Here is a 23617-nt window from a genome sequence, read left to right as displayed (position 1 = left end):
CGATGACTCACAGGTGGATCATCCTAAACATGGCAAGAGATGAAATACTGGATGAAGAATCAAAAGTGATTTCTATTTTATAGGACCGTAACTGCACAATAAATTACCATCAGCAGATTCCTCCTTCCGAATTTAATCCCATTTAAATTTAAATGGGATGAGTAGAGGCTGCATAAATACTTGTCTGTGCCTTTTGAACTGAAAAATGTTCAGATTAATGTCAGATAAAGTAATGTCACTATTAGGCTTTAACTGTGCACTATGTGAAGTGTGGCCTAATTAGACCCCTTCATTAGGGGCTGAATTATAATAATTGGTGATGTTATAATAATATAAAATGATTAAAATCCTGTTACAAAACTGTGACTTGTGGATGTGGCCCTAACAGGCCTGCTTCACTTGTGTGGCTGGCCATACACAGACAGCCAAGCTGCTCCTACAGCCAGACAGACCAATGGGATAAAAGGGGAAAAGAGCCAGTGGAGACATGAGATGAACCGGAACCTTCCAGAACCTGCTGGCACCAGCTGCCAGTGACTCAAAACTCGTTCTGTGCCAATGTGTCTGAGAAGCACCAGGAGTCACTGTCACCCAGCCACTTCAACTGAGTGCCTTTCCTCTCGTCTCTCCCACTTTCTCTCTCCTCTCTTACCCCTACAGAGGCGAGACCAGTGAGATGTACATTCAAGCCGAGTCACAACAGGTGACCCAGGCTTCGCTGAAGCTCCAGCTCAAATTACTGCAGTTACAACTGCTGCAGCCTAAAACAAGTTCAACGAAGTGAATTAAAACAAAGCATCCGCAAAAGTATAGTAATTACTATAAAGTAAAAAACATTACAAAAAAGAGCATGCACAAAAGAATAAAGTGGTTTCTATGGTAAAAATCATCAGTAAAGCAATTAGAAATGTTTCTGAATGTGTTTTAGCACAGAAAGTGGGGAAAACTTATCCACTGGCATGATGTCCTATAAACATTGATTTTTTGCAGTTCATGCTGTCATTTAGCCCTCATATATGAACAGATTTGTGTAGGCTGTGCTAAATGGTTTGATTTGCTAGCAGGAACTAGGTAGATGTTGGTGGATCCACTCAGTGAACTTCTCACACGTTTTTGGTGACATTTAACTTCTGCATTCATCAAGCATTGATATTCACTTTAGAAATATGTATACATCATTTGTAATTCAACATAATGGGACATTTTTGTCAGGAGGTGAACACTTTCGCAAGGCACTGTATATTTTCTCCTTCAAAACAAAAATGCTTATGTGAATTATTCATTACCTTTAGAATTTGTCTGTCACTTAAGGTAATTCAGTCATATTAATGAGGAGAAAATGTGAAGACAAATGTCTAATTACTATAAAGCAACCTACATCCCAGTAATACAAGTGATGGAGACACCTGCTAGCATTTTTACTAATGACACAAGACACTTTGAAGGGATTGACTGTGGTTTCTAACAGATTTCCTGGTCATTCAAATGACAGGACATATTAAATTACCTCTGGGGATTCTGGCAAGGAATGCTTGTGAGGGGTTTTCAGGCTGGCTTCCTGATGGGTTTAGGAAAGCATGATAAACCCAATTTTTTCAGCTTCTCCAATTTGATGGCAGTGAGATATAGGAAAAGCAACTGAAGGACAAGCAGGTGTTTCTCTGCAGTCGCTGTAGATGAACAGCCAGGATTACAAACCTAGCAGCAGAGCTATATACCTAATTCAGGGTCTAACTTGCCAAGTTATGGCTCCCTCCCCCACTCTGCTCCTGTCCCAGAGTAAGACCTTGCCAATGCCGGAGCCTGCCAGCTGGGATGGTCCCTGTCCAGGTGGGTCTGTCTCCGTTTCAGTGGGATATGAGGCTGAGATTCTCAGTGCCTCCTGATATTGTGGGGTTTTTCAGCCCAAGATTTTTTTTTTAATGTTCCAGCTCCTTTTTGTCAGCCTCTTTCATTTGTGGTCTAATATGGACTGAACATGACATTAAACACTTGAGTCAGGATATTTAATGTGTCACACATGCTGTAAAGGACTTTTAGGTGACACACATTATGTAACTATTCATAAGACAGGTGAGCGTTACTACAGCATTTAAAAACATAGCAAGAAAAGTACTGCTAAAAGTACTTAATGATGCTGTGGAGGGTGAAAGAGAATAAAATAAACATTCATATAAATGGATCCAGTACTGTTTTAGTTACAAATGAACATTAAATTGATTTTTAGATGAGTACTAATTTACCATGTAGATTCTTGGTCAGGCTCGTTAAAATTCACACAGTCCACATACATAAATGTCGTGTTGATTTAGAATTGAGCTATTTCTCGTGCATTAATAAACGACTGCGCCCCTCAAAGAGCTTTTGCTTGCTTTAACTATCCAGTAATTCACTGTTTGAGGCATGCTAAAGGAAAAGACCAGCCCCTGATTCTAACTGCAGGCAGGAGTGGTAAGGAAGAAGCGGAGCACAGTGTGCATGTTTTAAAAAGAATAACGACAAGTCGACAAGGAAAGCTTAGAATGGATAGTAGCTTGCAGCGGCACTGGGACCCCTAGTAGATGATGAAATGATGGCTAATCATCTCTACATGGAAGCTGTGCTGTTTCTTCTACTACCTATCTCAAAATCCCCATTAACTACAATGAAGGAAATGTTACAATTGCAGGGGGTGAGCAGGTTCTGAGCAAACACACTCATCATGGCTACATTTTAAATGTATCTTTTATGTCTAAAATAAAGACGAATTTCTCAGCAATGCCTTCCCCACACGTCAACACGCCGTTCATCACACTGTGTTTCTTACTGTTTGGTAGCTTTTTAAAATGTTTTTTACAGTATGTCAATGGTCAAGGATTAATGCAGCAAGAGGAATAGTGGCACAAATTATTAATTCCTTTACAATGACTCACTGCATTCTGTGGCTGCTGATAGATTTCTTTGCACATTCAGTGAGATAGGCTGACAGATGTAGCATAGGAATTGTCACTGAGCTCACAGAGGGCAGGTACTATGACCTGTGTCTGTTGTGCGACAGACATTTTTACAAAGACTTCATGCTCTGACTACATAGAGATTACAGTATTAATGAAAACATTATATGGAATACCAGTGACTCAGTAAAACCTATTTAAATATCTCTCATTCATTTTTCCTGAAATCAAGAAACAAAAAGTAGTCGTTTTCGTAGCTTAGACGAGATGATTAGAATACACACGCATGCAAAAAAAAGATCAGAGGCACAGAAATGTACTACTTTCCTGTGATCTCAGGAGTGATTCTAGGCAAAATGCATATTAAAGATCTATCAAATTCAAGAGGGACAGAGTTCTGGGGTTAACAGAGTTTCTATGTCTCTATGCAACTCAGTCTGGGGTTTTACAAAAGCTAATGAGATGTTTGGATGTGACTTAAACACTGAATATCAAGTTACTGCATAGAATTATATCAGAAACCTTAGGCTCCTGACTGTGTATTCTAGATCTGTCTCTATTAATGATGCGTTTCTATCAGGGCAGTAAACCAGACCGTAGACTTCTGAGGTCCCAGCTTTTACATCCTGTTCAGTTTTAAAAGGACATGATGCTTTTACTGAAACAAGATGATAATTTTGCATCTAAGATATTTTGCCAGACACCGCAACAATTATAGAGGAAATACTTACTTTGGCATTCTGTTTCAACCAAAAAATAGAAAACGAGTAAAGGATACTGAAAAATGAATGGCTAACCACCTTGAAAATGCACAGCTTTTCAGATGCAACCAAGGAAGAGTCCTAGAGTTAATATAACTGAATAGCCTTGTTGGAGCTTACAATTGCTTTTGTTACTTTTTTATAGTTTAGATGGTGATGTGAAAAGTATAAGACATTGAATGTTTACATGGCACAGTGCCCAGACATTTACAGGCATTTTTCACCCAGAGGTGAAAGGTTCCTGTTGAGGAATGACAATCCCTGTGGGGTACACGTGATTGTCACGTTGGTGGATTTTTGGGACACTGTAAAACCCCTCAGCACCTTGAAGTATCTACATCTCGCCCATGTGGTGTCCCAGACTTGATAGTCAAGCTACTGCAGAGACTAGACGCCCCAATAAAGTCATTATCATGTACCCACATATCCAAAACTTGTGTCTGGCCATATAACAGAACAAAGGCTAAAAAAACCATTTATAAATAAAATACTGTTTCCCTTTTTAAGCCACAGGACAATGTGTCGCCTGTCTCTGCTTCTGTGTTCATAGAAGATGTGAGAGAGCAACCCCCCCACCAAGACCAAACAAGACCAACATTTCATAAAGAGTAAACACAGGAATAGAGGACACATTCACTAACATAAAACCAAGAAAATATTTCCATTTTAAATCGGGGGGTTCCAAAAAGTTACTTTTCTTTGTGTAATTCAAAGTTATATTTTCCAATTTGACTTGTGAACTTTCATAAACCCAAATACAAGGCCAGGCAGTGCTGACAGAGGGGCTGGGCGTGTTGAACACTATCTCTGCAGACAGCATTTCCAAACAAGAGTGAAGCGTTTCCATAGAAACATGCCATGTAAATACACAGTATAAAGACAGGCAGGAAAATAGGAAACATTTTGAAATGGGCATTTCATTTTTCTTTTAATGCCAAATCTGTAGTATTATTAAAAGAACATGTTAAAGTGGCAATTAAGTATTTATGCTGCAGAAAGGGTTTAATTTTCATTCATAGCCACAGAGATTAAGTTCAACTCGTTAAGTTATCAAATATTAAGAGCTGCAGTGATGTCAATGCTATGAATCACACTGATATCAAATGCAAAGTGTTTTCATTTGGAGACAAAAGTACATCCAGGCTGCGTTAATGGAGTTTTATCCTATTGGCTTGTGATCGACTGATGGTTTCCACTGCTTTAGACCAGAGACAAACTGCTCTCTTTTTTGCTGAAAAGGGAATACAGACACCTTGAAAACTTTGCCTTCAAGCTCCAAGTCCATGATAATAAAACTGACAAAAAACCATCAATTTATATTCAGAGAGAACTACTTCAGACAATGTGTTGTGGGAGCCTGAATGAGCGACGCAGCCATATTGTTGAAGCAGATGGCCTGGGAACTCTCAAAAAAGGCTGGAAGACGTCCTTGGATCAATAAGATACTAGCCCACAAACAAATAAAAGGGATTGAATAGACCCTCTCATCTGTGACCTTTCTTAAATGGGTAAACACTTTTTGAGGTCATGATTTCTTCTTCTCTGAGGAAGAGATGTGCCTGTTTTGCCTGAGATCTCAGCGAAGTTTAACAGACCCATCTCCAGCAGTACACTCACCTTGGTTCCATCGACGCTGATGATCCGGTAGCTGTTGCGTGTGCTGTCGTAGAAGTAAGAGACGGTGACTGCCTGCTTGCTGGCAGGCACCCAATTCTTCTTGGTCGTGGGGTCAATCTGGAAGACATGAGCTCTGGTGGTGAAGATCGGCTGTTCCCTGGAGAAAATGGGGAAAAGGAAAGACAAAGGGTTGAGCTTGCATGAGAGGACAAAGGCTGAAATGTCTTGTCTGGCAATGCTGAAGAGAAATAACCCAATGAGATTTGTATGTTCTTGCTAAGTTGTTTAAGTTTTAAAATAACCACAACAACGACAATATACCTGCACTAAATATACTTTGTAAGGCAGCTCTCCATCATTCAGCCAGCAGTTTCCTATCTATTGTTGGGGAGACCATGTGACATGATGCTGCCGTGGGCTACTTGACACAGTCTGAGACGTGCTAATGTAACATTACCCACAATCCCACACTGCCCCAGAGCTATTAGCACACCAACACCTATTTTCAATCTCAAAGTGGCATATCTAAGAGCAGCCACAGCAAAGATAACAGTCCTAATAATATTATAACCACGGGGAGGTGCGTTTAAAACTGAGAAGAGCGCACTGCTTTACAAAAGGGCCTTGAGAATGTGGAACAAGCTACCTAGCCAAGATACTGAAGCCGATATCCCAGTTTCTTTCGAAAAAGCTGTGTGGGTTCATTAACTACTACCAATCACTCGTTTTTTTTTTCTTTTTGTAGTTAATGTGCATCATAAGAAGAACAGACTTCAGCTTTTGCTGGAGATGAAGAGCTAATTTCCACTAATATCTGAACAACAGAGAGCAGAGAATAAGTTCTTCTTGTTCCTAAAGTCCTCATGTACTCTATTTACGTTGCTTAGACAGTTTTAAGGCAGACAGTGACAGTATTTAAACCACCCTCATCTATAAGGATAATCTGGTGTAAACAATTGCACTTGTAAGAAGAGGGCTCTCATTGAGGGTCTTTGACAAGGACAGTTGTATTTTAAGAGCTGAAGGTACAGTACATGCTCTTTTCCTGCTGCTTCAAACAAGAGAAAGAACATCCATGTCACCTGTGCTGTTAGTATTAACTAGAAGCAATTATGCTACTACAGAATCTAACTTTTCATGTTGACTTAAAATGAATTAGTTCATAAGAAAATCATGTACTTTGTAAAAAGGAGACTACTGTATGTGTGTTTTAAATATGGTTTTAGGAAACACAAATCATTGAAACTACTGTATTTTATTAATCATTCTCTGAGCATATAAGAGCAGATTTGTGTAGGCTGTCTTGAATGATTTGATTTGCAAGCATGAATTAAGTAGATTGTTGGATACACCAAGTGAATGTCTTTGCAGTTTTTGTTGAACGTTAACGCCTTTCACAGAAAAAAGTAGTTTAGATTGAGTATTTTAGCTGTGATTAAAATATTAAATTTTATCAAATGTGTTTACATCATTTGAAATTTTAACAAAATAGCACATCATTGGAAGGGAGTGAATGCTTTCTAACATCTTACTGCATATCTAAAGTAAGACATTTTCTCCCTAATGACTCATAGTCAAAATGACCCCTGGTAATGATGATATTGAGATATGAGATAGGTTCCTTGCCTGATTAAATCAATCTAGAAGTATGTTTTTGATGTTTTTCTGACATCAAATCAAATGTTCTTTTTCAGGATTTCATAGGAAGCTGGTCTGCTACATGATCACTTGTCAGCTGTATGCTGGACGGACATGGCAGTGCAGTGCAGTGCACCCTTATCACAGGGGTCATAGAGGCTCAGTGTGTAGTTACTCCATTATGATTATGGAAACCTGTTGTGGCTGAAATAGAGTGTTTCTCTCAACTAAGCCCCTCTGACCAGCTCCAATTCCCTGTTTAAATACAATAACACAAATATTTATTCAATAAAATTATGCGACATGTTTTCCAATTTAAACAAAATCTGCATGCACAATCGCTCATCCTTAAAAAGCTGAATCAGGAAGTGCTGCTGGGCAGTGCTGAGACAGCCTCTCTGGCCACACGGATTATCCACCACAAAGGAATCAAAGCCTGCCTAATAATTTCACCCGCTAGATTGATCCTAATCGTAATCCTAATCTGCTTTTGAAAATAATGCCCTTTATACTGATCATTGTTGAAGTTTACTCCAAATCCACAACAATATGTCCAATAAAATTAAAAGAATGTGCCGCTGTGACAGCACCTCCTGGAGAGGCACAGATGGGCAGCTGAAGAGCAGGTGGTCAGTGAAAATGTCACCTGCATTATACCGAAAGACATGATGGAGAGAGGTGATTAAATTTCAATGCATTCAGCTTCTACTAAAACTTTAAAAAGTCTTTCATGCAGAACTTTCCTATTAGTATGGCACAGTATTTGCCTTCTCATGGCAACAATGATAAGGAACATTGAGAAAGTCACAGACGACAGGAAGCCATTCAGTTCATCCAGCCCTTATGGTTGTTAATAATTAATTGATCTGAGAACTTCATCCAGTCATTTCCTGAAATAAATCAGTTTATCGGCTTTAACAACATGGCTGGGCAACTTGTTCCACACTCCCACCACCCTTAGTGTAAAGCCTGGTTTTAAGTGCACATCCACATTGAGATGTATCACCGGGAGGCTCAAATTCATCTCTCACATTCAAAGAAGGAAGTGCCCAACAGTGCTAGAAGGCCAAAGCATTTACAGACAAGAGGACTGAAGTGTTCTCAGAGCACTGTTAAAATGTCATGTTATGACAAGATTAAGATTTCAAAGGCAGCAGCCAAGATACAGAAGATTAGCTGTGGGAGTGCATGAGTCCAGCTAGTCTCTCACGCTGTCATAAGAAAGAAATGCAGAACCACTCCTCAGTGAAAGACCTCTACATGGATAGAACTTTAAAAAGCAAAGACATTTTAGAATATTTTATATATTGTTACAGCTTTAGGTGACTGAGAAGTGTCTCAGATTTCACAAAAAGTTTTTGACACTTGGAAGGTTAAACACTTCAAACTTCAAAAGGAGAGAGGATGTTTGCTGAGGTCTGGGGGGTCTCTTGAGTAGAAACAACTGTATAGTATAGTTTACCTTAGTATACCTACATGTAGGTAAGTTGTGGATTAATGATTTGTCAAGAAGCAGCACAGACACACACAATATGAGATCACATCATCTAAATCAAACCTGTCTGGAGCTAAGTATTTGAACCTTGTTAGAGAGAATGTGCTTTTCTGTGTTTTTAGGGAACTTGGGTTTCCTGATTAAAAGATACCTCAGTTAGAAACATCTTTACTGCTTAAGGTGCGTTTCTATGGATAGGAATATAGGTCCCATTTATTTTGTGGTATCAAGGGTGCAGAGAGGGAGATTTAACTGCAGGTTCTTTTGTATTTAGTTAGAAGGCAGCCTATCTATTATGTGGCCTCTGTAGGCATTAAGAGTTTGATGCTTAGTAGCTGTCTGGGGTTTTCTGGGTGACCAGAAGGTTAGGCCTCTGAAATGTCTTGTTTGTAAATACTGTACATAAAGTAATTTGTGTGTTTTATGTTGTGTAGTTTGTGTCCCGTCATTGTTATAAATATTTGTTAACCAAGTGTCTGGATTATTATTCCTCTCAACAAAGCTGTGCCGCTCGGGTATATTGCTAGAAATCACTTTCAAGTTGGGGGTTATGAATAATTATTTCACTTATTGACTAAACCGCTAGGTCAAATCCTGATTTTCACCAGTTTTGTGACACCCCATTTGTAATAATATTATTTATATACATACAGGTAGGTGTGATTAAGGAATATTAATTGTTCCAAGCTTCTGCTACATCAAAACCAGATTACCATTTGCTTACTGTATTAATATAAGAGTCTCACTTAGTCTTTAAGAGGGTTCAAAAACATAAATCAACAGGGATCAGGTGTGAGTCTACAATTGCCATTGCCCAACAACAGCAGCAAAATAATTTTTTAGAGAGCCATTCTCTACTGTGAGAACATCTGGCCATGGAGGTGGTGCACCACAGCTTCCCTTTTTCCAAGCTGGGCCAGCGAGCGGCAGGGGTGCTATAGAGTTACACAGCTTGGGTGACCTTTCAGAGAAAAGCCCTGTAAACAGGATTAAAAGCCAGGCGCTCAGCTGTCTGTTTCTCTTGAGACAGGGCGTTTTCGAGAGCCCTGAGAAGAAACGGAAAGGACTGGTGTAACAAAATCATGTAACTAAGTGCAACACAGATGGGCAGACCTGGTGGGATTTAATCTCTTCTCTGGCCACAGGGTCAAACAAATCCTCAACATTTGCTGCACAGCTTAAGAAAAAAATGAAAAAGAGCTTTTGAGCCAGTATATGCTGAAAACCACAAACCATTGATTCAATGCACATTTGAACCCGAAAACTATTTTAGTATGTGAACAGCCCATGGCAGTATTTTTTGTATTTGACTATGATTAAGATACAATTTCTGTAAAGTTACCGAATCTTTACAGTCTGAACCTGCTCTGAAAATGGTACAGGAGACTAACATCTAAGATCCTTAAACTTGCAGAAACTGTGAGGATGGATGTTCAAGTTTAAACAAAAGTCACCATGATTGGCACCAGGGACGACTAAACAAAAGAAATATAAGCGTAGTGTACAGTATGTGTGGTCTTTAATAATTAGACAATTACCGGCTGGGAGTCACAGTCACTCCCAGTCTATACAGTATGTTGTACAGATTTATTGTAAAGTTTGCGAATAGTTATAATTATTGGCACTTCATGTTCAGATAATGAAAGGAAGATGGCACATGCCTGAATTTAAATTGAAACTTTCAAAAGATACAAGCTTAGTTTGTTTTTGTAAGCTGTCACTTAACAGATCCAATGCCTTGAGTTCGAATCTGACTGTCTGTATGGAGCCTGCATATCCTCTTAGGTTATCTCCTGGTACCCTGATTTCTCTCCATAGTTTAAAGGCAGACTATCTAGGGTAACTGGTATCTTTGATTTGCTCTCGTATGTTTATGTGAGCCTGTGATGGACTGGTGCCCTACCAGTAACCTCAGCTCCTCACAGGGCCTGCTGGGATAGGCAACAACTCAGAGCAACCCACTAAGGAAAAAGCTGTCACAGAAAACGAACAGGCATTATTTTGCAGTAACATTAAAATGTTAACATTGTTTCAAAAAATTAATATCTACAGCAGATGAAGATCTTGCATGTTATAAAAACCTGTTGCCACGGCCAACAGATACTCCAAGAAATAATAAAAGGGTTAATGATGTGGCAGAACAGCACAGTGGAATGGAAACAAAGACAAACTAGCAATAGCTTGTGTTAAACATTTCCCCCTGCCTCACAGCCCCTTCAGTTGTAGTTCAATAATTCAGTAGTGAGTGGGTGTGCTCAGCCTCACACTGCAGGACTGCCTCCCCAGCTCTGCACCCTGGAGTCCAGGAGGGCAGGTGGGTGGACAAATAGTCTCCGTTTACAACCTGGCTCTGTTTTGTTCCTGTTAGGTGAGGAACGCAGTTCAGGAACCGACCTTCCAAAAATATCAAGAGCACGAAGAAAGAAAGATTCACTGATTTGCTGATGAGAAAACAAACAACAGCTTTAGAGCCAAAACACACCGCAGGTGGCAGCTACCCCCAGTGAGAGTGAAGTTTGGGGAATAATGAAGCACGCGGCCAAGCTTGAAAATATCTTATTCCCAACACTCCGCTTCCTCGTCCTTTCAAACGCAGCCTCCTGCTTGCAGATGCCGAACAGCCCTGCTGGATGCTGCTGCCACACAGTGCTCAGAAGGGTTGGAAGGCAGTAGGGGGTTCCAGGTGAAGCAGCAGAATGCGTACCAGAGCACTGGTCTCACATGGGCAGTAGAGTAGGTACTGATCGCAGCTCCTCTGTGATCTAAGTGGCTGATGTGCTCCCTGCTTCAGTGATGGTGATGACAGGATTGCGGACCCATCCATCCTTTTTCAAACTGCTTCTTCCAATACAGGGTCAAGGAGGAGCCAGAGTCAAACCCCGCAAGCAACGAGTGCAAGGCAGGGTACACCCTGGACAGGACGCCAGTCCATTGCAGGGCAGACAAAGATACAAACACAGACACGTACGCACTCACAGCGGGGGAAATTATCCCAGAAGCCAATTAACCTATCTACACTAGTATGCTCTTGATCTGTGGGAGGAAACTAGAGGACCCAGAGGAAACCCACACAAACACTGGGATAACATACTGTACAAACTCACCCCAGGAACTGAACCCAGGGTCCCAGCGCTGTGAGGTGACAATGTAAACCACTGCTCCACCTTTGTGTGCAATCACAGGCGTTAAACTGCATTTTTCAGAACATGAAAAAAATGCACAGGTCACTTTGTTTGTACTGCTGATGCGGTGATTTTAAAGCTGTTGCTGCCCTAGATTTAGAAATCTATACCTGTCCTATGGAAGCAATATAATACTGTAAATAGGCCACTTTTTACACACAGGATATGACAGACATGAATGCAAGCACAGGTAGAATAAACAAAACAAAGTGGGTTATGTGAAATGTATAAATATTTGCTTGTGCTGCACCTTTATTTACATCAAGCGTTTTGAAATTAGGGTGTTGCTTCATTGTCAAGAATTGTAAAGCAAATTGAATGTTTCTCTAGGAATACTGGAGTTCTACAGTTTCCACATGGAGCAGCTGTAGTCTGACAGCACTGACACTGAACTTTAATTAAATAAGGGATGTGATTTGAAAAAATAAACTGGCAAAGTAACCAAAAGTATGAATAAAAAAAGATCTGGCATGCAATTAGAATAATTATCCAATTAACAGACACTGTTTCATTTTTAATAGATCCCAGTTCTGTTGTCCTTAAAAAGGAACTGCACTTCTGGGCCAAGAAACCTTAATTGATGGGACAATGATATATAAGCAGAACCATTAAACAAATCTAAAGGATGTACATTATACAGAAATTAATTGTCATGGTTTGCCTAAGACAAATCTTTTTTATACATTAATGCTTCTTGCCATAAGTGTTGGTTAACCAAGTGTTGGTTATGGTGCCTGCAGCAAGAGGCAGTTCACATGCATGGCTCTTAGGAGGGCTGTCTGTAGCAGCCAAGAATGACTGGAGTCGGCAGATGTATTCCAGCTCGGAGCCTGATGATGAGCTGTGCCTCATGACCCTGCGCACATGATAGTGCCGCCACACATGTTTGCGCTTCCCTGCGCACACGACAGTGCCTCCATACGTGTGTGTGTGTCCCTGCGCACATGGCAGTGCCGCCACATGTGTGTGTGTGTCCCTGCGCACACGACATGCGTGTGTGTGTGATCCTTTGCCCTCTCTCCAACGCCAGCCTTTAGATACTCCTCACACCTCTGGCTAAATGTGTCTGAAGAATTACATTCATTGCTCAGCCACTCACCTGCTCTTCCTATCGACACTCAACCTCTTTAGCAGTTTATGAATGGTTAGGAATTAGCTGAGGCTTATGTTATTTAGGCAGTTCATTATAAAGCTCAACAGAGTGGTATCCAGTTCTGACATCACAGGCCTTAAAAATAACTGATTCCCTCTGACTGAACAGACTCTCTACCCCCTCTCAAAAGGCTGTGTTGTATATGGGTTAAATCTTTATACTAATGTAATGTTTAAGTAATAACAGAGCACAGGTTACTCTGTAGATCCTGCTGCAGTGGATATACAGTAGCAGAAAAAGTGAAAAATACCAACACATTTTATATAATAATATACGGTTGAAAATGTGCAGGACATCATCCAGGTGGATGCTGCACATTGTTGGTGATGGAGGGGAGTCCCCATTACCTGTAAAGCGCTTTGAGTGGAGTGCCCAGAAAAACGCTATATAAGTGTAACCAATTATAATTATTATAATTAATCAATCCAAGTATTTTCTACAGTGTTCTCTTGAGAACAGGAACCCTTTAACCTGCACTCCAATCTACCGATCTACATACTCCAGATGTAGCATTTTCTAAATCAAGCTATATTGGAAATCGGCGATAGAGGTTTATTCCTTTACAGCCTAGGGGCTTTTTATTACTTGAGTCAAGGAAAGAGCAAACCTTCCATGATTTGAACTGAAACTAAATTCAGGAGCATAACTATTTTAACTTATAGATGTTACAGTATGTGAATCTCTGGGGAGGCGCAGAGACCCATGCAGACCTCCCTCTGATGGGAGACAGTGGCAGAGAAAAAGAAATAGAAGTGACTAGATCCCTGTATGTGATGCAACACTTCCCAGAACAAAGAGTTCGCTGAAATTGTATAAACTTTAACATACAGAGCAATCCATCATCTACAACAGGCAACACCAGACCACAAGTGAGCAAAAAGAATACATTCTATTATCTATCCTGGCACTGGCTGTCCACTTAATTAGCATTTGTTAGCTTTGCGAACTGTAGATTCAATGACAAAGCATGAATTAAATTACTTCAGATAGCTATGTGGTGCAAAAGTGTGTGTGCTGTGTTTCCACTGATATTTACCACCCTCTGGGAAACATATACAGTAGTACTAAATATCCAGGACAGGCCCTTCCAGATCAAAAGGTAAACTAAATCATTTGGGTTCATTCTTCACCACTAGCACCAAATACAATGGCAAGTGATTTTAATTGGTGGAAAAAAACATATTCTGCGTATATAACATGGGCAAAAATGCCAGGTAAGCTTGTCTTACATTATAGCAGCTCTGGTGACTGAGAGCCAAAATTCTCTAGCTTTCAAGACCTCTTTAAATCATTGGCAGCATAAAGACTGAGAAACATGAAAATGGTTCTTATAATTCTTAATTGAACAAATGCGAACCTTCTCTATAGGTAGAAATTATAAGAGACCTTGAAAATGTGCTGGCTGTGGTCTTTATGAATGAAGATTGGAGATTCGTGAATTATAGAATAGAAAAATGCATTTAGCATTCCTCTTTCCAAGTGTGAAGAGATAAGCAATGCCCTGCCTAACCTGTTTTACAACACGCAAGTTCTGTACTTCTTATGTTGTCACCTAGCAGTACCTGTTCCATCGTGGTTAGCAGCTTGGATACTGTTCCTGCACAGTGTAACTGTGCTTCCTTGACAGCAATCATCCATCTGTTTCTGTGTCACATTCTGACCTTCTGGATGCAAATTCAGAAAAAAGAACATGATCAATGTTGCATTCCTCGCAGTACTAGTGCTGTATGATCGGTTCCTGAATAGTTACTAAGGCTACTTAATGACATGGGCCAAAATATCAGGACCCTCTGTCAAACAGACTCACACCAGCAGCAGGCCATATATGGGGGCTTGAGGAACATGAGACAGACCCCCAGGACCTTCCCTGGCCAGAACAAGCCTCAGATCTCAATCCTACTGAAAGCTACATGATCCATCTGTTCCGCCAGTTCAATCCAACTTACTATTCCCCTTGACACAACCATACAAGGAAGTGGCACTGCCAGAATGGGATGGAATAGGGCTCCACATACTGAAATCTAGATAGCAAAGGTGGAGATTCCTAATGTTCCAGCCAGGGAGTGAAGTACAGTGATGAAACTTCAGCACCTAGAAACATTTCTCAAATCTGCCAGAACGGGCACAGCAGCTGGCTGACATGCAGTCTAAACTAGGTGTGTAACCGGATACCTACAGTAAATGGCTGGAAGTAAGCTGAGAATTGTATCACAGAAAATGATTATCAAATAGTGCATCTATTAACTCAAAGCACCTGTGTCCGAGATTTCAGAAAGGATTTCATAATGCCATTAGGACAAATAGTTTAAGGAAGACAGATGTTCCAAATAGAACCTGATCAGTGTAATTTACTGGAAGTAAGGGTAGGATGCTACTTTCCCAACCTAAAGGAAAATAAAACAATCGATATACAGTATGAACTCACTCTAATCCAAGCAGTAGATTTCACATAGAGGCAGAAGTTCAAACCTACTTCCCTGCATTTCTTCAACCAGGTCTTTAACCTTTTTAAAGCTCCTTTGACTATAAAGGAATAGACGAATGCAACAATAAAATCTGAGCATGGTACTGACAAGACTCCCACACTCGTATTTTGGTTTAAACCTGGTCAATGATGCACATCCATTAAGAACAGAAAGAGGGAGAATGAGGCCATGCCTATAAAACCTCTCAAGAGCAGTGAGCCCATAAGTATAGATATGAAGGTCTTGCAAGGAAAACATTCATAGACAATAACACAGCTGCTGAGCGGTTGCGCCATGAACCAGGTGCAGGCAGAGGCCCAGTACCCGTGACCTGCAGTGTGTTAAGCAAGATACCGGAGAGTTCCTGTGCCCTTTCTGGCCCATACAGGAAAGGCACAGCACATTCATCTCTGTCTGTGGCAGACTTAGCTAGCGATCTTCCAGCAACATTAGTCCGGGACAAAGAGAAAGCAAATAACTTTGGAAATGGGGGAAAAAAACAACAAATGAAACCAGCTATAGAAATTTATACAAAATCCATAAATGAAAATCATACACAGGCTCAGAAAGAGAGAAATGGACAGGAAATGATCTCGCATGTGGCAAGTTCACAATCTCAGGGCTCTACAGTGTTGCTCAGAGTTGTGCTTCATTGCACACCTGAATAACTATGCGGCCATTTGAGCAGACCCCCTATATGAATGAACAAAGTACATTGCATTTGACTTTCCTGAAGGAAGAATATAACTGTAAGCTACTCAGAAATCTAGGGCACAAAATGCATACATTAGCAACTATTTATGAAGGTGAATTACAACAGTGCTATTGTGTTGAGATTCATATACAGTTAAAGCACCCTCAGCTTCACTTTAGTGAACTAGATATCATCATCCAAGTCACCGAGTGCTTATCAGCAGCCAATATGCTGTAACTTTTTCACACAAACAAATATATATATATAGGCCTTTGCCATCAAATCAAATAGCATTAATGTTTATTCTTACAATATAAACCTTATCAAGAACATAAACACCACAACTCCGAATCCTTCATATTCATATATTATAAGGACGTTTCTAGGGTTTTTTGTTATGTCACCAGGAGATTCTCTCCTCCATAATATATTAAAACTTTGTAAGAATTCCATTGACCACATACAACATTTTATTGCAGCACAATTCATTTTAAAAAGCAAACCTTCAATCCTTATTTTTGGGGGGTTTTAGCATGAACAATGACAATTTAAACTCTCTCTGTGACTCCTCACAGAATAACTTGTTCCAGACTCAAGAATGATTGTCCATCAGAGATGCCCCCAGGAGCACAAAACGTTGTTCACCACTGGGGTGACATTGAAAACTGAAGGAGGAAAAGGGAAGGATCCACAATCATGTTTTCATCTTCCCGATTGACACACGATTGTTTCTTACTGTTTGTAAGGTACCAAATGTTGACGTTTTCCTGATTCTGGCTTCTAGACTCTGCTTATACATATCAGGATTGAAAGCGCTTGTCCCCAGTTTTTGAAAGTAATCACAAAATCAAAATGGTTAAAGCTTCAAACTGGGGGAAAATTATCTGCCCTGGTCAGTCTCCTGTTTAATTTACACTCTCAGTGAAGGTGTCTGTTGCAGAGGAGAAACGGACAGCAGACAACAGTAAGGGCCCAGGCCCTTACCATCTGCTCCTTAGATTTCAAAACCATATCTGCCTACCTCTTCCATTTCTCAGTCTGTAAGTAATATTATTATTTGGTTACAAAAACTGTAATTGACCTTTTAATAGATACGCAAGAGATGTGAGAACAGAATCTTCTATTCTTTATGTGCATCTTCTGTCTACAAAACAGATTAAGTCCTTCAGGAATGGAGCACAGGCACCAAGTGGAAAGCCCTCGGTAGTAATAGACACTTATCTCTTTAAAGAATTTAACCTGCTTAAGATTAGTATCTAGCTACCTCTGTTGTCTTGGCAGTCTTCAGCAGCACTCACTGTAGTTCAACAATAGCAACGAAAACGAGTACTCATAAAGTCAGCTGAAAAGAGTGTGGAGTCCTAGCTCTTTGGTTCCATGCAGATGAGTGATAGGGACATACTGTGTAGAAATTAAATGTGAAAGAGACAGTTTAAAAAAAAAACTAATTCAATAACAATGTATGAAGGTCACTGTACATCACTATCTGTTCACATTAGGAAACCGCAGCTGGCAGCTCTAATCCAGGCAGTAATCATTTACTGTACCTTCCCAAAGAAGGAAACTCATAAAGTCCCAAAGCTGTAACCATTGGGAAAGGTGTGTGGCACTTGATAACATCACTGTTTGCTTAACAGGAACTAAACAGGTTGAAATCTAGGCTGGAAAAGTCATTTATGAAATGCCTCATTGATTTCTTAAAAAATAATAATTTCTGTTCCTATTAGTCTGTCTGCAGAACTGTCCTTTTACTCCTGACTCTTGACCTCATGTGTGCTCCTTCTTGCTTACCCCTAGAATAATTAGCAAGAACTTGCTCTTAGTGTGAAAAAGGACTTGGCACAAAGACACTTCCATACTCAGGGTCAGAAGTAATAAAAAAACAATGGACAACTTGTGAATCATTTACTACATCATCTAGAGTTCAGTTTGTTGTATGTTAATGATTAGCTGGTCTGATTTCTCTGAACTTTGACTGGATTAATGAATTGCCTAGGCTGTAAGAAGTCTTCTCTTCAAACAGATTTAGGGTTGTAAGTGGGAAAGTGATATTACTTTCAGCACAGAGCAATGTGGCACAATTAATTAATAATTTGTGATATCACTGCTAATCGGTCAGCATTGAGAAATCTTGTATCTAATCAGAACCTTCACCAATCTTTTTTATGACAGGTGATCAGAGCTGCCAGAGTAATTCAACAGCATGGTGAGTGAAAGATTGCTGAAAGACAATCCATAATCTCGCACACAGAACAAACACAGCTCTGGAGGGCAATTACTGGCTAAAAACATGACAAATCAATACTATAGTACCATCAAGCTCCATCGCTATTCATTTGCATGAGAATAAAATGCTGAGTAAAATGGAAGACCCATGGATATAACCCACTGTACTTCTCAGTAGCGTCTGCATAACATTCACAGTCTACAACCTTCAGTTTCATTCTAAACCACTAGTTATTAACGACACATTTACAGAAGCAGATACAGGACAACCTTTTTGTAAAATGGAAAATGTTTTTAAAAGTAAAGAACACTGTAAGAGTTATTTTGTTGTGAATTGTCCCCAGAAAAGTACAGCTTTCCACTGACTGGAGAGACATTGTGCTTTTCTTATCTAAATATTTTTCTAGAATAAAAAAGATCCCTGTGGGCACATAAACAGAGATCTGGGTGAGTGCAGTAAGTACAGAAGCTGTCCCATAGTGTCTGGGAGAAAGAGGTGTGCTTGAAGAATTAAGAATTTTGTGTTCTGAAGCCGGCGTGCTGCAGTATACAGTACATGTCTCTTTAACTTTCCTTGCTTTTAAATTTTTATGTAACACAGTCTATTCCCAGACTGAAAACTTCAATCAAGTCATTAACATGGAGTTATTAGAAAGGAGTCACTGAGCTACTGTTCTGCTTGACGACCAAAATGAATTAACGGGGCAAGAGGTGCTGTTTGCACCGCAGTGATTGATTGGATCAATCACCATTGGCAAGATAACACTATTGATCGTAACTGTCACTGTAAAGTGGGGGTCGGCCACAGGGAAAGTATGTGGAGAGGAGGCTTCAACTCGACAATCCCTTTTTCAAGTCTTTTGAGAAAATTTTACTGAAAACTGATGGAAAAAAAGACAGGCGGGATTAAAATGATTTAAAAGACAAGCCAGTCAAAAAACATGGTATGCCCTCCCTTTTTACTGCGAGATTCCTAATTGCACACTGGCCTTTTTAAACCCGGAAATATGATTTATGACACAGCAAAATACACACAACGCCACCCAAGTCTTCTGCTGGGAAGATGTAATTCATCAGATTCTGCTCTAACATTATTTGAAGATGTAAAGCAATAATAACTGTCTGCTAGGATAGCTTCTGCAGAGGTTTATTTATAGTGAGGTGTGCATTGAGAACCTAAAGGATAAAATTAGACATCGATAGCTTTCTATGACATGAAGCACTCAGACATCTTAAGACATCTTGGTTTGTGCAACCCGATTGGTTAAACCCCTTACCTGCTGTTTATATAACAGGTTACAGGATTAAGCATGAGCTGTAGATTTTTGCTGATACCCCGAATAAAAAAAAAAAGAGCAAAACCCCAAAATAACCCTCTAGAACAATGAAAATCCAAGTCTCCTCTGACCAAATCATGAACAGAATAGAGGTGAGCAGCCCAGCAAGATGTTGTGCGATTAAATGATTTAATGCAGTAAACGTGTGTGTAAGACAGGGGTTAGGAGTCAAACCAGTGCTACAGTGCTGTACAGATGGTATGTAACAGAGAAGAAACACGTAGACCTACAGGCTATTATAGCGAGTGTGAATCCATAGATCGATTGTGGTTTACACGTGTTGAAGACAGATTTCAACAATTAAATTAATCAACTACTCTTTTTAATTCCAAATGCTTTATAGTCATGTGTTTGCATTCTTGCAGAACTATTTCATTTTTCCATCCTCCCAACTCCCCTCCTCCTCCCAAACATAAGCTTTGACAAATTCAGACATTCAGCATAGAACATTCTGGCATCCAAAAAGACTTTAATGTTACCGCATAACACGTTACATTAAATGCGTCTCTCAGAGGCTGGTGAGAAGTCACAACATGTCTCTACAGAGAATACACTTATTTTTATATTGCTTTCCAAGGCCCATATATTACAAACACGTTTCAGTGATGTTTAAAAGGATTATGATATTTAGTGTCCTCACTGGTAGAAGTTTCACTGCGTAAATGTAGATGCCTGAAGGAATGCAGGGAGAAAAACAAAACACAAAAGGCTGAATTATTATGATAAATATAGAACACATAAGTGCTGCTTCATTTTGAAAAAAGCCATAACCACATGAACATTTAGAATAAACCACAAATGCAAACTGGCTAGTTCTGTGATTTGTCCTGTAATCTAACAGAGCTGTAGGAGATGTATATAAATATTCAGCAACAATACTAAGAAAAGCCAAAAATAATTCCTCAGTTCACTACAGCCATGATAGCTGACACATTGTCAAAACAATACCTCCAGTCTCCAGAGAATTACACCATTTGCAGAAAAACACCAACGACTTTCATATGCCAACAAAACACAAAAGATATGTCCTGAGGACGTCCCGAAGAGCTGTAACTTGACCAGAGGCAGAACTGTATAAATCACCCACAGTTAATAACACATGGCTATGTGGACTAAAAAGATCGATTCTGAGTCTTAGAATAACCTGTTCCAATTCTAAACCGCAGTGCGTTTTTACACCAGTATAACAAATGTATTCCAGCTATCAGACTTCAGAAACACTCACACAATTACTCTGTAAAGCTGAACAGAATTTGACATTTGTAAACAATGCTCTGTGTGTAACAGCTATCTCCATTCAGAGGATTTCAACAGGTGAGATATGCGAGATGTCCTCAAAGGCTGCTGTTGCCTTGGTAAAGATGGCAGCCAGTGAAACTAGAGGGGGAAAGCACGGTAGGGCTCCAGGGACAATTACTGTACTTTGATTACAACATTTAAAGTAGACTGCAGCTAAGGACAGGCTCCCCTTGCACAGCCACCTGTAGCTGTGTTGCTGCAGGCTGGACATTTCCCTTATGTCATCAAAACCTCTAAATGTTCCAAATGCAGACCACTCTAGGAAAGATATGGAAATCCACTTGGCTAGGATGGTTTTAACCATGTCTTACAGTAAGATAGTTTTAATAAATTAAAACTAAGGAAATGGAATGGCATTTTGTTCCATCAGCTAGGACCCTAAAAGTAAAATAATGAATCTTGCCGTCCGCACATCTGACCAGACATGGACTTGTATCGCATAAACTTGGTATCTCATTGTATCTCCCCAGTCGCAGGACATTCGTTTCGACTCATTTTGACAACAGGGCGTAACAAGAAGTGATGCACCCACCTACTGTAAGTGATTCTGAGTGGCAGAATGACAGTTCAGTATTTATTACCCTCATAATCCCCTTACCTTTCCTGTGCTTGCTTTTTAATGAATCGTCCCTGAGCTCGAACTTATTGTTTTAAGAGGCACCTTAAACGGTAACGTTTAAAAAGTCGGCTGTGACACGTTTATATGTCAACGACACATCACGCCAATGTGTTTAGTCTTTGACAGCCGGACATAGCCGTATGATACCAGACCAAATCTACATACTGTACGACTGACGTTATTTTTTTCTGGAAAGGTCATTCTACCAACGTTTTTTATAGCTAGATAAAAACAATCAAATCATCGACAACTATTACAGTAATCAGATTAAGATTTATAAGAAAAACTGCAGTGAAGAGGTGAGTGTTTACCAGGTTTCTATATTGCATCGATACTTTCCGAGTGATCTGAAAAGACAACGCAAACGCTTAGTGCTATATGTTAAAACGTACTGTATCTGTAAACCCTGAGGACTATAAACCTGTTTAAAATTTTATATAAATGTTTGTTTGTAACATCAGAATGTAATTTACGAAATGAAATAAGTCTCTTTAAAGATGCCTTCCCAATAATCTCAACTCAAAAGCACTCTCACAGCGCACGCAGGACCGACATGTACATGAATCAAAATACCTAGATTTTTAATACATGTTTTTTTTTTATTAAGTGTCTTAATTAAAATTTAATAATCACAGTTTTTATCTCAACTTTTAATGTATATTACAAATTACCTATATGTACACGTGTGTTTAAGAGTGAGAAAACGCTCCTTGATCTGAAAGACTAAAAATAGACTGGTTACAAAAACTAGTTACTTTATTAAATAAATCTTTCTGTGGCTAGATCGATACTGATCATATATATTTCAAACTTATCAAATTACCGGATTTCGAAAATCGAGTGCGAGGCGCTCGTCTATTTGCTCACGAGGAAAGAAAACTGATTTCCTTATGACATAGATGTTTAAATATAGAAGTAAAAACGCGTGAGGGCATTTTAAAAATGAAAAAAAAGGCAGCTGTCAAAACAACACGCGTTCGACATAATGGACACTGACAGCGAGCCTCTGTCAAGTTCTACTCACCCCATTTCCTTGGACTTTCCGAACAAACGTCCAAGCTTCCAAAAATAAAGCCTTTGAAGCGAACTTCACCAGCTGCAGTAACAGCAATCTTCAAAAACTTATGCAAAATATCCCCTCTCTCGGTATTAACTGTTCGATGAGTGCATATCGGGACCCTAGCTTGGAGCAGCAAGGACTGAAATATGAGAGTCTGACTCACTCGCACACGGGCACGGAGAAGCTTAATTTTCGTCCTTATATCAAGCCTTTCCTCTTCTTTCTGCGAGAGCGCTTTTCCAAGCCATTTAGGAATCTGTCCAATGCAGAAAACACGGGGAGGGGGAAGGGGGGAGGAATCCACAAACGATCACAGCAATGTTGAAATGTATTTTCTTGTTTTTCTAATTTTCTCCCCCAGTAGAAGTGTGTACAGTATCTCCGTTCCCTGATGCGCTTGTGTTGGAAGTGAAGCTCGGAACGGCAGCAGCGACACTGAGAGGATTCCACCTGCTCTCGGCAGCAGCCTCCCACACTCTTCAGAGTGACATGGGGCTGGTGCTTAGTTACTACATCTCCAGGGGGCGAGATCCGAGACTCACAACTACAGCATGCCGGTGAACGATCTGCCCCGAGATGCACCTACAGTAGAAATAACGACCTTGCGCAAAACATAACGGGCGTTTAGCAATCAGCTGAATAAAAAGAGCCCACAGAAGAGCACATATAGCTGTAGGTTTCAATAAAACTTTTGTGAGTTAGGAAAATATAGCTCACAGGGCACTGCAAATAAGTTACAGTACATCATTTCTGATAGACCTGTATGAGCGGAGAGTCTGAAAAAAGAGGTGTGTGGGGGTAAATCTGTAATTCTGTCTTTTTAATGATGTTGTATACAGTCAAGACCGCGGTGCTATATAATATGTCGCTTCTTTATAAAATTAAAAATAAGCCACCTGCCACTTCAATGGGATTGTATATAGCGACAGACTTCACCTGTCCTGAAAAGCGCCGCAAAACGACTGCTTTGTTTTCCAGCATGAGCCAGGCAAGGCCTTTCAGTTGTGTGCAGCACTTTCTGAAAACCCATCTAGCCGTCAAAACGTTTCAACACAAAACAGAATTTTGAGACACCCCAGATCGTGCTTTTCAGTTTTATAACCATAGAAACTTGTGTTGCCTTTTTTTTTTATTTTAC

At 39.9% G+C, this 23617-nt stretch overlaps 1 protein-coding gene across 5 annotated transcripts in view; it reads right to left on the bottom strand.

Annotated features, from left to right (window-relative positions):
- Positions 1-22960, bottom strand: part of homer2 (homer scaffold protein 2) — a 44490-nt gene extending 21530 nt beyond the window's left edge. The window contains exons 1-3 of one of the 5 annotated variants that reach the window (XM_088922398.1): positions 22444-22907; positions 14342-14443; positions 5312-5468 (exon numbers count right to left, since the gene is read on the bottom strand). Coding sequence is in view for 1 of the 5 variants with exons in the window: in XM_088922397.1 (XP_088778523.1) it covers positions 5312-5468; positions 22444-22448 (162 nt within the window). In the remaining 4 variants the exon portion in view is untranslated. Of the gene's footprint in view, positions 1-5311; positions 5469-14341; positions 14444-22443 lie in introns of all 5 variants that reach the window. The other 4 variants (XM_088922399.1, XM_088922400.1, XM_088922401.1 and 1 more) reach the window with 4 other exon arrangements.
- Positions 22961-23617: the final 657 nt, after the last annotated feature.

Source organism: Atractosteus spatula, chromosome 7 (assembly GCF_055471065.1).
Source record: "Atractosteus spatula isolate fAtrSpa1 chromosome 7, fAtrSpa1.hap1, whole genome shotgun sequence".
NCBI classification, from domain to species: Eukaryota; Metazoa; Chordata; class Actinopteri; order Semionotiformes; family Lepisosteidae; genus Atractosteus; species Atractosteus spatula.
This window is presented reverse-complemented; position numbering and strand designations above follow the sequence as displayed.